We start from the raw sequence: 14,219 nt of genomic DNA, 5'->3' as shown, positions 1-14,219 counted from the left end.
GGTAACCGTAAGTTTGTTTTCTATGTCTGTGAGTCTGTTTCTGCGTTGTAAATAACTTCATTTGTATAATTTTTTTTAGATTCCACATATAACTGATATCATGTGACATTTGTCTTTGACTTACTTCACTAAGTATAATATTCTTTACGTCCATCCATGTTGCTGCAGATGGCAATATTTCATCCTTTTTTTATGGCTGAGTAATAGCCCATTTATATATGTATATACCACATCTTCTTATGTCAATCATCTGTTGATGAGTAATTACAAGTTTCTTGATTGCATTCCCATGAGCTCTCTTTTTCCTTAATGAGAGCTGCATTGCTTTAATTATTGTAGTTTTGTAATACATTTTGTTATCCAGTAGGGCAAGTGCCCCCTTTAACTTTTTTCAAAAATTTTTAGATCTGTTTGTGGGAGGTTCTTGGTGATTGATGGATTTCATCAATTTAAAAAAAGTGAAATTTAGTATTTGAGAAAGTTAGGGTTTTTTAAAAAATTTTACTGACATATAGTTGATTTGCAATGTTGCATTAAATTTCTGTTGTAAAAAGTTGACTTTTCAAACAAGTGAAAAAGAGGGGCTATGATTTAATGATATTCAAGGTAAAGTAGATGCCAACCTCATGATATTCTCAAAAATAAATTCCAGGTGGCTCAGTAATATAAATGTAAAAATAAAATTATGAAAGTACCAAAGAAATGTAGCAAAATGTTATTTCAATCCCTCGATAGAGGAGGAGGGTCCAAGATTAATTAAAAAAAAAAAATTGGGAGCCACAAAAGAAAAAGGCCAAAGGAAAAGCCAAAAGGAAAAAAGTGAACACAAATAGGTTAAAGTCCAGTTCAACCAAAGATATCATAAAAGATAGAACAGATTTCCAGTTCTGGGCATGATGTAGTTACTGGACTAGCCATTCTGCTGTAAGCAACCAGAAAACTGGACAAAACGCATGAACACTATTGTTTTCAGACATTGGATAACAGGCAGAGCGAAACTGGCATCTGATTGACTGAGCCCACGACCCTCCTGGGTTTCTTCCTGGAGGATATTTCCAGACCCCTGGGCAGAGGCGGAGGGTCCACACAGGGTGTGGCAGTCGCACTAGTCTGAGGAAGAAAGATGTAAGTTTGGGGAGACTGAACTGACATTCTAGCATTTGGGAGCAGAGCATAAAGTAATGCAGAGAAAGAACTCTATGAAGTGTCCTGGCAGGCTCCAGGAAAGCCCTGGTTTGGGCCTGGGACTGGAGGTGGAGTGACCCCCCTGGGAATAGAAGGAGTGTGTCTGGGGCTCTTTGGGGCCTGTGTGCAGGAAGGAGAGAAAGTCAGTGGGGCTCAGGTCGCCCAGGAGCTTACCCACAAAGAAGAGAGCCACAAGACGGGAGACCATGAAGACACCCAAAAAGGCCAGAGTATAAAGTAATGCAGAGTAATGCAGAGAAAGAACTCTAGAAATGTGTCTCAGATTCCCTGGCCATGTCAAGGATAGGACCCCAGTATTTGAGGCAAAATATTTGCTCTAGAAATTCTCATTCTAAGTTGAGCTGGCAGAAAGCTGAGTCCCTGGAAGGGTGAATGAGGGCAAGAAAAGTCAGAGAAACATCCCTGAGAATTAACAGTCTGAACACAAGTAAAGTCAGCCACCCGGGAGAAATGAGTTTGGGGAGTGACTTTAAAGGGCTTGGAAAATTCCAGCTCCAGCCCCGTCTCCAGCAAAGAAAGTGCCAGGAACACCTGGGCGGCTGTGACTTCTGGGAGCATATGCTGCTGCCCAGTCATCGTAGTTTGTGGTAAACCTCTGCTTTTTGCAACACATCAACTGAAAGGGCCTAGCTATAAAGCCCTTAAAGACGTCCTTATCTCAGAACAGAAGGGACCCTGAGGGAAGGAGAACCAAAGCAGGGAGAAGTGAGCCTGGTGGCTGTCGCAGAGACAAGTCCAAACTTTGGTTCATCAGAGTATTTATTGAGGAGCTGCCATCTGACAGGCCTGCGCTGGTTGCCGAGGGGACATACAGAAACAAGTCTCTTTTTCTTCCTTGAGAAACTGCTGGTCATGCTGGGTCACGTGATGTGAACATGTTCGAAAGATTTATTTCAAAAGGACAGGTCAGGAAAAGCAAAAGCTGAATGGAAGGCCCCAGCGAACCAGTTGATTGAGTGGCTTCCAAGGCGTCGTGGAGAAGGGTCTCAGCCCCCCTGCCCCCGGGCTACAGCTGGACCATAGGCTTCTTGCAGATCCAGCGGCAGAGAGTGGAGCAGGATATGTCATTCCACTTCTGCTGCATCTGGACACAGTCTTCCGATTGCCCAATACCGTGTTGCCAGTTATCTGGCTGATTCTCAGCCCAAAACCTGGCAAAAAGAGGGCTTCATTCTGCTTGATGAAAGAAGAATCCCTTCCCCCTGCTGTGGCATGAGGAACTGAAGTGACATGGGTCCCTAAACCCCTGGTGGCCCCAGGTGCCCTGAGGGTGGCTTTGCTGAGGTTGTCCTCCATTACTGAGAATGGAGGGATGGGAAGTGTGTCTAAAGCTACAAGTCCCCCCCACCAGAATTCATATTTAGAGCCTTCAGATGGGGGCAAGGCCCCTTGGGCCCAGGCCTACATGGTAGGGTATAGGATAGGCAAAAAAAAAAAAAAAAAAATCCAAACAGCAAGACCCAGTTGCAGGGTGCCTGCCAGCCCCAGGGCCTGTCTTATCCTGACGCCCCTGTGAAGGGGTCCAGACAAGGATCACAGCTATGCTGGTGTACACACACATCACACACACACCACACACATCACCACACAGTCAAATATACACACACCATATACACACATCACACACGCACATCATACACATAGATCACACACAGTGCTAACACTTCTTGGACGGGGATACACACGCAGGACAGAGTCTCTCTAGGCAGACCTGTCCCAGACAGCGCCTGAGACGGCACCAGACAGAGGCAGGACTCACGCACGGCTCCTGGCACGATCGAATGCTGTGCCATCTGTCCAGCGCCAGTGGCCCTCCGTACCGTGGTCAGTGAGGCCAATCCAGTGGTAAACAGAACTCGTGAACTGTATCAGAAATGTCTGTGGAGAAAAGGCAGTGTCGTGGCAGTGAGCTCGTGCGAGGAGCTTGCTCACCAGGCCACGTGGAAGAGGAATCCATGCCGCGCTCTCCCCAGTCCCAGCGGCATTAAGCCCACTCTTCAGGAGCTGCACCCCCACCCCCTGCCACCGGTTCCCTGGTTTTCCAGAGCTAGGGCAGCAGACAGGTCACCTTGGGGAAGTTCAGCTTCTTCCATGGTTACCTGATGAGGAGTGTGGCTTTCCTGGGACAAAGACAGACCTGGCCGTGGTTTTCTAAGATGCGTTTTACAAAATAGCATGTCATTTGACAGACAGACAAGAACAGTCTCAGGAAAACCCCAAGGGATGGGTACGTCTGTAAGTTAAATTTGGCCAAACGCACTGTGGGTACTTGTCAATAACCTCAGTAAATTCGGATAAGAACATCTGGCGTACGGGCCACTCTGGTGCTCTGTTGGCTTTGTTGTTCTTGTTTGGTCGCTAAATTGTGTCTGACTCTTTGCAACCCTGTGGACTGCAGCACACCAGGCCTCCTTGTCCTGCACTATCTCCCAGAGTTTGCTCAGATTCATGTCTGTTGAGTCAGTGATGCCATCCAACCATCTCATCCTCTGAGGTCCCCTTTGCCTTCTATCTTTTCCAGCATCAGGGTCTTTTCCAATGAGTTGGCTCTTTGCATCAGGTGGCCAAAGTATTGGAACTTCAGCTTCCACAACAGTCCTTCCAATGAATGTTCAGGGTTGATTTCCTTTAGGATTGACTGGTTTGATCTCCTTGCATTCTGAAGGACTCCCAAGAGTCTTCTCCAGCACCACAATTTGAAAGCATCAATTCTTCAGTGCTCAGCTGTCTTTATGGCCTCAAACTCATACATTTGTCTGGCCTTCCCAAGAAGCCTGGATTGTCTGCTCATGGGCCTTCCATAGCCATGAGATGAACTGACATTAAAATCAAGATTGACAACTAGAGAAGAAGCCTGAGAGGAAGACGAGGGGATGGGGAGGCAAGGAGGCACCCAGCACATTGAGGGCAGCTACCTGGTGCCCCTCCCTCTGCCCTTCCTTTCTGCTGACCCCTCTGGGGTCTCCCTCGTTCACTGAGGACATTGGGTTTGCTGTCAGTGCTTATACCTCTGGTGCAAGATGTTCATCAGAATTCAATAAATATTTGCTCCCTGACTGACAGAGACGTGAAGGACTGCCATGCCAACTCCAAGAGGGGAAGGCCAAAGCACAAAGCCCCTGACCCCACATCACTCCCAGAAGCAGCACCCCAAGCTCACAGCTCTGACCTTCTCCTCCTCCGAGGTCACCGAGGCCAGGTGGGCTCCATGGGACACACAGAACTGCTCGGCCTCCTGCCACGTCTTCTTGGCAGAAGAAAAGTAATACAAGCTCCCACTGTAGAACTTCCAGCCTTGCAGGAACAGCTGGAAAAGTTGATCTGGAGCAAAGGTGGGGAAGGAGAGAGAACAGGGAGCTGGCTGCAGATCCTGCTCCCTCCAGAGACTAACCACTGAGGGTCACAAGCCCCTGCAACGCTTGATGCCCTTGGCTACAGGGCCACAGTCTGGGAGGCTGCACCCCCAGCCCACGACCTGACAGAGCAGAGGAGCAGCTCAGGACATCTGGCTCCATCACTCCAGGGGTATTCAGACAGCTCTGCTACCTGGCCATTTTCTTTCAAGGCTCTTGTTTTCTAGCTATACTACTCACTTTCCCAACTCATTGCTACCACCTGCTTATCCCCTGCATCTTGGTCCCCTTCATTTCCCTGCGAGCGTTCACAGCCATCCTGTATCTTCACTCATTCCCTTGACTTCATCTCCATCTACTTCAGCTGTCCACACCAAGAACCACACTTGGGACCTTGTCATCCCCTGCCTGACCTCACAATTTCAGACCCTAATGGCTCATCCTATCAGCACAAGCCCCGATTCCCTCAGCTATTTCATTCCCTTCTGTCCTGACACTCTGTTAACAGCCTCCTAATCACAGCTCCTTGAAATGGTGCCCAAACAGACTCATTCATTCATGTATTCTTTTATTCAATATACCTTAACTTCTATGAATCAGGAGCCTTTATACAAAGATCAATTAGACATGATTCATGCCCTCAAGGGAATTACTGTCCAGCAAATGAGACAGACATAAAACCGGTATTGAAGATGCATTGATTGGAAACCATGGCATGTTAGAGGCATTAAAGAGGGTGTGGTGTCCTTCAGCTGAGCTGGAAACAGAGCTTAGGAAGGACCCTAGGTGAGGATTCACTTGAGCTGAGTCTTCAAAGACCGAGGAAGAGTTTGCCAGATGGGCAAGGAGAGAATCCCAGGCGGGGGAGAGAGTCACTGCAAAAGCACAAAGGTGTGAAACAGCACGGTGCAGCCTGATCTGTTCAAGGACTTTATGGCCAACGCACAGGCTTCCCAGATGGCACTAGTGATAAGGCACTTGTCTGCCAAAGCAGGAGACGTAGGAGATGCACGTTCAGTCCCTGGGTCGGGAAGATCCCCTGAGGAGGGCATGGCAATCCACTCCAGTATTCTTGCCTGAAGAATCCCATGGACAGAGGAGCCTGAAGGGTTACAGCCCGTAGGGTCACAGAGACTTGAACACACGTGAAGCAGCTGAGCACACACGCAGACACAGTCAAAGCACAAAGGATGGGAGATGAACGTGGACAGGGTCACCAGTGCTAAATCATACGTCCTATGTGAAGGAGTTTGGGTTTTTTTCCTGGCAACAGTGGGAAACCCTGGAGGGTTTGAAGAAAGATTGTAACATGCTCAGATTTGCCTCGAGATGGTGCGGTTGCTGAACAGGAAGAAGGCAATCTTAATGGGAGAGACACCAGTTACAGTGCAATTACAAATGTTTGAATGATAGATGGTGAGTGTGTAAACCAGGGTTTTTCAAAGTGTGGTCCTAGGTGCCCAGCATTAGTACCTGGGGCTTGGTAGAAATGCCAGTTCTCAGACTCACCCCAGCCTAGCTGAATTCAGAATTGTTTTTTGACAATCTGCATTTAACAAACTCTCCAGGTGATTCTGATACACTCCAAAGTCTGAGAAACAGCAGTCCAAACCAAGAATTGGCAGACTACAGCCTGCCAGCAGCTTCTTTTTGCAAATGAAGTCTTTTTTTTTTTAATTTTAAATTTATTTATTTTTTAATTGAAGGATAGTTACTTTATAGAATTTGTATACCTATGGAACACAGCCATGCCCTTCAGTTGACAGATGGTCTTCAGATGCTTAATCATTACAACAGCAGAGATGTTGCAACAGAGACTGTTTAGCCAGAAGCTCAAAACATCAACTGTTTGGCCCTTTAAGAAAAAAAATTAAACTAATGGTTCTTAGCCCTGACTGACCATTAGAACCACCTAGGGAATTTTTAAAAGAAAATTCTGATGCTAGGCTGCATCGCAGAACAAGCGCCTGCCCTCCCAAAGAAAAGTTAGAGTTCTGGAGGTGGGTCCAGGCTTCAGTTTTATAAAAACTCATCGGGTGATTCCAGCGTGTCCCCAAGGTGGAGAAACATTCGTCCCTACCAAAGCAGGAGCAAGGCAGAGGGAGTGGGGAGGACAGCAGGGGGGTGTGGGAGCCATGTCAAGAAGGGAAGACTTCCAGGCTTCCAACAGACAGACCGGGACAGAGCAAAACAGCAGAGCAGGCGCTCAGTGCTGTCTCCCAAGCCCCTCATTTGTCAGCCGCATATTCCAGCAGTTGCTCCAAATGGCCCCATCCCTTACAGATCTCTCCCTCTTCTGTCGCCTTGGACCAGGGACCTCTTACTCTACAAAGACATCACTAAGTATCTGCTCCCTCATTGTCTTGTACCTGCATCTGCAAACTGGGTGAACATCTGCTCCCACAGCTCCTCTGCTCCTTCATGGCCAATCACTCCACTCTGCTTCTCATTCTCTCCTCTCTCTCTGTCTCCCAGGTTCCAACATTGTCTCCCCAACTCCTCCCCCACTCTCTTTTTCTCTCTCCTTCAATCTTCTCCCTGTTTGCTGGTGCCTTTGTCTCACCCTCAGATCAAGCCTAGCCTAATCTAGACCAGCCCTCTCAAGGAATTTCACCAAAATATTAGCAGTGGTTATTTTTTCAAGAGACATTTTTACAGAAACACAAGTTATCATATTCTCATCTTTCTCTTTTTCAATATTTGCCACGTCTACAATTAATTATGTAGGTTTTGAGGTATAAGTATGGATGGCACAGCTGGTTTTTTAACCCCTGCTTCTACCCTCCCATATCCCTCACCTCAGCCTCATCTTCTGTTCTCAGCCAAGGCCCTTGAAGGACTGGGGCACCTTCGTCTCTCACTCACTTGCTACTGACTGTGGTCTGGTCTCCAGGCCACATACAACTCTCCACTGAAACTTTATTCCAATGACCTGCGAACTGCCCGGAGTTAGTGGGTGCTTATTGGCTTCTTTACCTGGGGCTCTTAGACATTTGCCAGAACCAGCCACGCTGTTCATGAGATGCTCTCCTTCCTTGACTTCCCCAACTGCACACTTCCTAATTCTCCTCCTGCCTCTGAGACTGCCCTCTCCAGTCTCCTTCAAAAACACTTCTTTCCCTTCTTGCCACCTAAAAGTTGACTTCCTGTTTCCACCCTCAGCTTCCTTCTCACGAAGCATCTCATCTCATGCAAACTCCTGCATTCCCACTGCCACAACCAGAACCAGCGTACCCAGGGCTCCCGCATCTCTTTCTGCAGCAGGACCGCTTTCCTACCCCCCCGACAGCCCACAGGTGATGGCCGCGTGAATACCCCCATGGTATCTCAGATTCAACACGCTCAAACCTCACAGCTTGTCTTCTCCTTTTATTCCCTGTCTCAGTCTATAGACCCATCCAGTCAGCCTCCTTGAAATTCTTTGACAAATACTCATTTCCAAAAGGATGAAACCCAAACTCAGAGCCATTCCGCATCTAGCTGGTGTCTCTGCAGAGCTGCCTCCCTTTCTCTCACAGTGTTTTTTCAACTGCCGTCATCAACCCACTGGTGGATTTTGTTGAAGTTATTGCGGGGAGAAGGAGTTTGGAGACTAGACAATAAAATATGAGTGCATTCATGTGGTAAAAGCTTTGCTTTTTGAAATGTGTATGTGTGTGAGAGAGACACATAATTATAACTAGAGATGGTTGGATGGCATCATTGACTCAATGGATATGAGTCTGAGCAAACTCTGGGAGATGGTTAGGGACAGGGAAGCCTAGCATGCTGCAGTCCATGGGATCGTAAAGAGTCGGACATGACTGAGCAACTGAACAACAAACAACATGATGTAAAATGAATTTTATGCTGTGATTACATGTTTGAAAGCCACTGCTCTGACCCTTACCTACTGTCTTTTCGGCCTGTGTCTCCTCAACTGCCCTCTTGGCCATGGTCCAGTCAGATAGAACTACCAGAAGTTTCTTAAACCTCATGGTTCACATCTCCATGCCTGTGACCTGCTGTTCCCTTATCTTATCTGCTTGGAAAACACCTACTCATCTCTCAGGCCTCAGTTCAAAAGCCAAATTCCCACTGAAGCATCTTTGATCTTTTATCCTCCAGAAAATTGCCTCCCTCCTTGGAAGATCCTTGTCTGCACCAGAGGACATCAGCCCTGAGAAGACCCCTTCTTGTCCTTTCTTTTGTTCCTCCCCACCCCCCAGTTTCTAGACCTACTCCCAACATTGCACCTCTCAGGCCTTTTGTGCAAGGCTGCTCCACCCACCTATAAGCTTCAAGGGCTGCTGCTGCTGCTGCTAAGTCGCTTCAGTCGTGTCCAACTCCGTGCGACCCCATAGACGGCAGCCCACCAGGCTTCCCCGTCCCTGGGATTCTCCAGGCAAGAACACTGGAGTGGGTTGCCATTTCCTTCTCCAATGGAGGAAAGTGAAAAGTGAAAGTGAAGTCACTCAGTCGTGTCCGACTCTAGTGACCCCATGGACTGCAGCCTACCAGGCTCCTCTGTCCATGGGATTTTCCAGGCAAAAGTACTGGAGTGGGGTGCCATTGCCTTCTCCAAGGGCAGGCATCACATTTTGTTAATCTTTATGATCCTGACACATCCTAGGGCCTCAGGAAATTTTTGTCAGATGTATACAGGAATGCTGTACTTTGTTAAATGCTTTATGTGTGTTAAGTCATTTGGTCCTCACTGGAGAGCAAGTATTATTTTCCCCACTTTGCAGGTGAGAAAACGGAAGCTCAGAGAAGGTGAACAACTTGAGAAAAACCACAGCATCTGGGCTAGTCAAAAGTTGGAAATAAGGCTGGCTGGCCCTGCTAGCACACTCTGTCTCTATTATACACCATAGGGACAGACCACGTTTGTTTCCCAGATGTAGGTTTTGTCACTCTGGTCAGAGAGTAAGCAGGGATTACATCACCTTTGGTTGGATCTAGCACCTCTCGAGCACCCACACTCCTTCCCCGGGGATGCATGTTGAAATAAGCAAAAGGCCAAAGGGACAGGAGACTCTGCCCTCCCCAGCCCCCTCCCTGCACTTACTTTGGTTCCTCTGGAGCTGCTCCTGTGAAGCCAAGGCTGTGCGGAAGGACTCCAGGCTTCTCTGCTGCTCCTGGATTGTTGTCCTCAGTGTTTTGGTGTTCCCCAAATCCTTTCTTAATGTCTGGATCTCAGTTCTGGCCTGCTGCAGACTTCTCTCTAACATTTGGGTCTGGGACTGTAAGGCTGCGGCATCCTTCATTCCTTGTTTTAAGGTCTGTATCTCTTGGCTGGCATTTCTCAAAAGACCATTTAACACCTGAATCTTGGAACTTAAGGCAATGGCACTTTCCAGCTCTGTTTTTAATACTCTCATCTCAGCATCTGTCTGCTCCAGGTGACTGCTTGCTATTTGGGTCTGGGCAGTGACATTTTCCAAATCTCTTTTTAACAAGTGAATCTCACCTCCAGCCCTTTCCAAATGACTTCTTAACACCTGGATCTGAGCACTGGTGTTGTCTAAACTGCCTCTTACAAAGGTCTGGGTCTGAGAGTTTAACGCATTTGCATTTTGCAGACTTCCCTTTAACCTCTGCATCTCAGCAGTGGTGCTTTCCAAACTACTCCTTAAAACCTGATGGTGGGCCCTTAAATCACTGACACTATCCAGATCACCTCTTAAAACATGGATCTGGGCATTAACATTCTTTAAACTACTGTTTGCCAATCGGACCTCAGCATTTGCCATTTCTAACCCTGCCTTCAACACCTGGATCTCCATGTTGGCATTTTCTAAGCCTCTGCTTAACACAAGGAGCTCGATGCTAGTGTTTTCTAAACTGCTTTTAAAGAAACCCTGGATCTGGGAATTTGAACCATTTGCCTCTTCTAGATCTCCCTGTAGCTTCTGAATCTTAGAAGTGGTCTCCTCCAAGGAACTCCTTAACAGCTGGGTCTGGAAACTCAAGGCACTGGCATCCTTCAGGAGGCCTTTTAGCATCTGGATGTCAGCACTGGCACTTTCCAGATCACTGCCGAGCATCTGGATCTGAGAACTGACATTGTCCACTCTGCACGTCAATAGCTGGATCTCCATGCTCCAGGTGCTGGCGTTCTCCATATGTCCTTTAAACAACTGGACAGCCTCTTGGAACTCCGCCACCCTGACCGAGTGGTAGGGATCTGGAGGGAGGAAATGGAGAAAGCAGCCAAACAGGCCCATCATGTAGGAAAGCGTTCTTAAAATCTCCAAGGTAAATGTCTGCAGCACAACCCTGAGCTCTCCTCAAGCAGCCTATAACCACCCAGGCCCTGGGGCTGGACCACCTGAGAATGTAAAGCCAAAAACAAAATAAAGGTCTGTTTAGTGAACCAGGAAGCAGAAGGATTGAAATACTTGCCTACTGGATTATTCTGCCATCGTAATTGAACTTGAAAATAACTGATTAAATCACTGAGAGCTGTTGATGTTTAATTCAGCTGAAGTTTCACCATTAGATATTAATGGGTCATTATGGAAAGACAACAGGTATGAGTCAAACCCATGTTTATTCCTATGCTATATTTGTACACTAAGCATGAAACCTCTTGATTCACAATTGTGACTTCCTAAAAACTATGTAGGCCACAAACATAGGCCTTTTCTGATCACAAATTGATGGGGGGAAGAAAACAGAAACAAAATAAAATAGGTACCCATGGAGGAAATTTTCTTCTCAATGTACAGGGCTATGTGGAAGTCCTCCGACGACACTGAAACCTGAACTGCAATGGCACCTCCACATGGCGCAAGGGTCCCTGGCGAACCATTTGAGGACATGCGAGACCCTAGTGAGAGGCTGTGGTCCCTGCGTCATTCAAGGAAACTCTGCAGCATCCCACCAAACCCCCTGCAGTTGCACCCTCTGTGCACCCATGAGCTAGAATGTGAGCTCAGACATTCACGGCGTGAGGCGCCCATTCCAGCCTCCTTTCAGAAACAGGAAGAAGGACCCCAATAAGCAGAGACCCTTTCTGGAGGATTCCTGCCCTGCTTCTAAAGCTCTGCCTAGGTAGGTATGTGAGACCTGAGCCACTGTGCTGAGGTAAGACCAGGAGGGCCTTAAATCAATGGGACAGAAGAGAGAATGTACACAAATACGGACAATTGGTTTCCAACAAAGATACAAAGGAGAAAGGATAACTTTTTCGACTGATGGTGCTGGAACAACTGTACACCCATTTGCAAAAAGAAAAAATGAACTTCAGTCCATATCTTGCATTATTCATTATTCAAAACATTAACTCAAAATTAATCATAGACCTAAATGTAAAACCCCCAAATTATAAAATTTCCAGAAGCAAATTTGAAGGCATGTCTTTGTGATCTTGGTACAGGCAGATTTCTTAGATACCAGACCAAAAGGACAATCCATAAACGAGATAAGATGGATAAATCAGACTTTACCAAAACTTAAATCTTGTTAAGAGAATGGAGAGAGAAGCCATAGACTAAAAAAAATGTTGGTAAATCACATGATTGATAAAGGTCAAAAAAAGAGTACATACTCTAGATCCCTTTATATAAAACTCTAGAAAAAGTCAAGCCATCCGTATCCCAGCAAGTAGATCAGTGGTTGCCTGGGAACAAAGGGAAGAGGAGAGAGGCAGGATGGCCAAGGGCAGGAGTGAACTTTGGGGGCAGAAGGCTGAGTATGTCCATTATCTTGATTGTGATGTTTCATGCATCTCTATATTTGGCAAAACTTAGGTTGTATGCTTTAAATATGTATACTTTATTATGCGTCAATTGTACCTCAAAAAATAAAGCCATTTAAAAGAAAGATACTGGCTTTCTGTGAGGAGAATAGAAACCATTTAGGGGCCTGAGGACATTGAGGAGGAAGAAATGTGTCCTGGGGTCTGAGCATCCAAGGCCCCGGCCCCCTCCCCTCCCCCGCTGCGGCTACTCACAGTCGCGTTCCTTGAGAAACTGCCCAGTATGGTTGTCTCCCAGGAACTCTTGGAAGTAAGCAGATGTGTCCAGTGCAGGTCTTGGGTGCTGCAGAGCTGAGACACCCCATTCCCACCTCAGCACAATCCCCAGGCTGCCCCACCCTCAGTCAAGGTTCCAGAAGGAGGTGGAGGAGATGGCACCATGACCCCCTCAGAGTTCCCCTCACCTGCCTCATCTCTTGGGAACCTCCCTTTGGACAACGACCTTGGTTGGGTCCCAGGAAAACCCTGGTTTGGGCCTGGGACTGGAAGTGGAGTGACCCCCCTGAGAGTAGAAGGGAGGTGTCTAGGGCTCTTTAGGGCCTGTGTGCAGGAAGGAGAGAAAGTCAGTGGGGCTCAGGTCACCTAGGAGCTTACCCACAATGAAGAGAACCACCAGACAGGAGACCAAAAACACACCCAAAGAGGCCAGGGTGGCCTGCAAACGCCGGGGCATCCTGGGGGCTGCAGGAACCACTGCCACGGGGTCCAGTCCTGCAGGGAAGAAGCCAGGATCCAGGAGGAGACTGCCGTGTGGGCTGGACAGTTGCAGCCCCTCAGGCTTACTCTCCTGGCCTGTCCCATGGGACTGAGAATGCTTGTCCCGCTCACCCTGGAGAAAGGCAATGGGCGCTTGGGAACGTGCACCAGGGCTCGTGGAAGCTGTGGTAGCAACAGAAGGCTCAGAAAAGACCACCAGCCTGAGCCTGGAGGGCACGCACAGGGCACAGACCTGGCACAGTGGAAGACAACAAAGGTACTGTTTGAATGAAAGCAGAAAGGAGGGAGGGAGTTGGGGAGGGAGGCACACAGCAGGAACCCGACCTCAGCGGCTCAGGGCCAGCTTTGCTGCGTGAATCATGACCGCAGCGACACTCACAGCCCTCGGGGCTGCTGCTGCCACAGGCTGACATCGGTGTCCTAAGAAGGGCTGTTCCTGGGAGTCTGCTGGCTGAATATACAGAGAACGGAGAGACCACAGCCTGGAGTCCCTGAGGCCTCATGGGGCCAGCCCAGAGTGCAGAGATGGGGTTTCAAACCAGGTCCCCCTGAATTCATTGTTCACTCTCCTTCTCTTGCCAGGTTGCCACCCCCCAGGGAAAAGGGTCAGGGGAGATTTCACGCAAAGCCTCAGTGCAGGCCACAGGCACTCTGTTCTTGCCTGACCCACCTTCAGTCCCACCTGTTTATTCTGGAAGCCGAGCCAGTGCTGAGCCTGCCAGGCAAGGGCTGAGGAAGATGGTGGGGGGCCAGGGCCCAGCAGACTGGACCCTCCATGCTGAACACAGGCTGGGGCCTCAGTTTTCTCACCTTGGGAGGACAGGGAGACATTCTGGTTTTCTGTGCAGAAGTGGACCTGGTCAGCTCTCGTCTCTGCTTCCTTCATTCTCCAGAACAGCTCCCTGCCACGCTGTGAACCAGCAGTGGGGAAGTGGAGCTGCGATACGGGTTTATATGCTCCCGAGTCAGTCCTTACAAACTCTGCCTTCCCCCGCTGCTGACTCTGCAGAAGTGCCCCATCTGGGCCCTTCCCCTCAAAGCTCCCAAGTGCCAGTCGGCACCCCCATCCTCCTTCCCTCAGCCCCAACCTCCCACCCCTGCGATCCACGGTAGCCTCAAACACTAGCCTTGGCCCCAAAGTCACAGACACCTTTCACCAGCCACTTAGAAGGGAGTTAGGGATTCCTTCTCAACTTTGC

At 48.4% G+C, this 14,219-nt stretch overlaps 1 protein-coding gene across 1 annotated transcript; it reads right to left on the bottom strand.

The window, feature by feature from the left end:
- Window positions 1-1,947: 1,947 nt before the first annotated feature.
- On the bottom strand, window positions 1,948-13,955 carry CLEC4F (C-type lectin domain family 4 member F). Its single transcript, XM_027554946.1, has 7 exons — window positions 13,831-13,955; window positions 12,898-13,014; window positions 12,499-12,594; window positions 9,610-10,728; window positions 4,376-4,527; window positions 2,966-3,084; window positions 1,948-2,357 (listed from the first exon to the last, which is right to left on the bottom strand). Exons 1-7 carry the CDS (start codon window positions 13,904-13,906, stop codon window positions 2,213-2,215), a joined length of 1,824 nt encoding a protein of 607 aa, XP_027410747.1. The 5' UTR covers window positions 13,907-13,955; the 3' UTR covers window positions 1,948-2,212.
- Window positions 13,956-14,219: the final 264 nt, after the last annotated feature.

This window comes from Bos indicus x Bos taurus, chromosome 11 (assembly GCF_003369695.1).
Source record: "Bos indicus x Bos taurus breed Angus x Brahman F1 hybrid chromosome 11, Bos_hybrid_MaternalHap_v2.0, whole genome shotgun sequence".
Classification (NCBI taxonomy): domain Eukaryota; kingdom Metazoa; phylum Chordata; class Mammalia; order Artiodactyla; family Bovidae; genus Bos; species Bos indicus x Bos taurus.
This window is presented reverse-complemented; position numbering and strand designations above follow the sequence as displayed.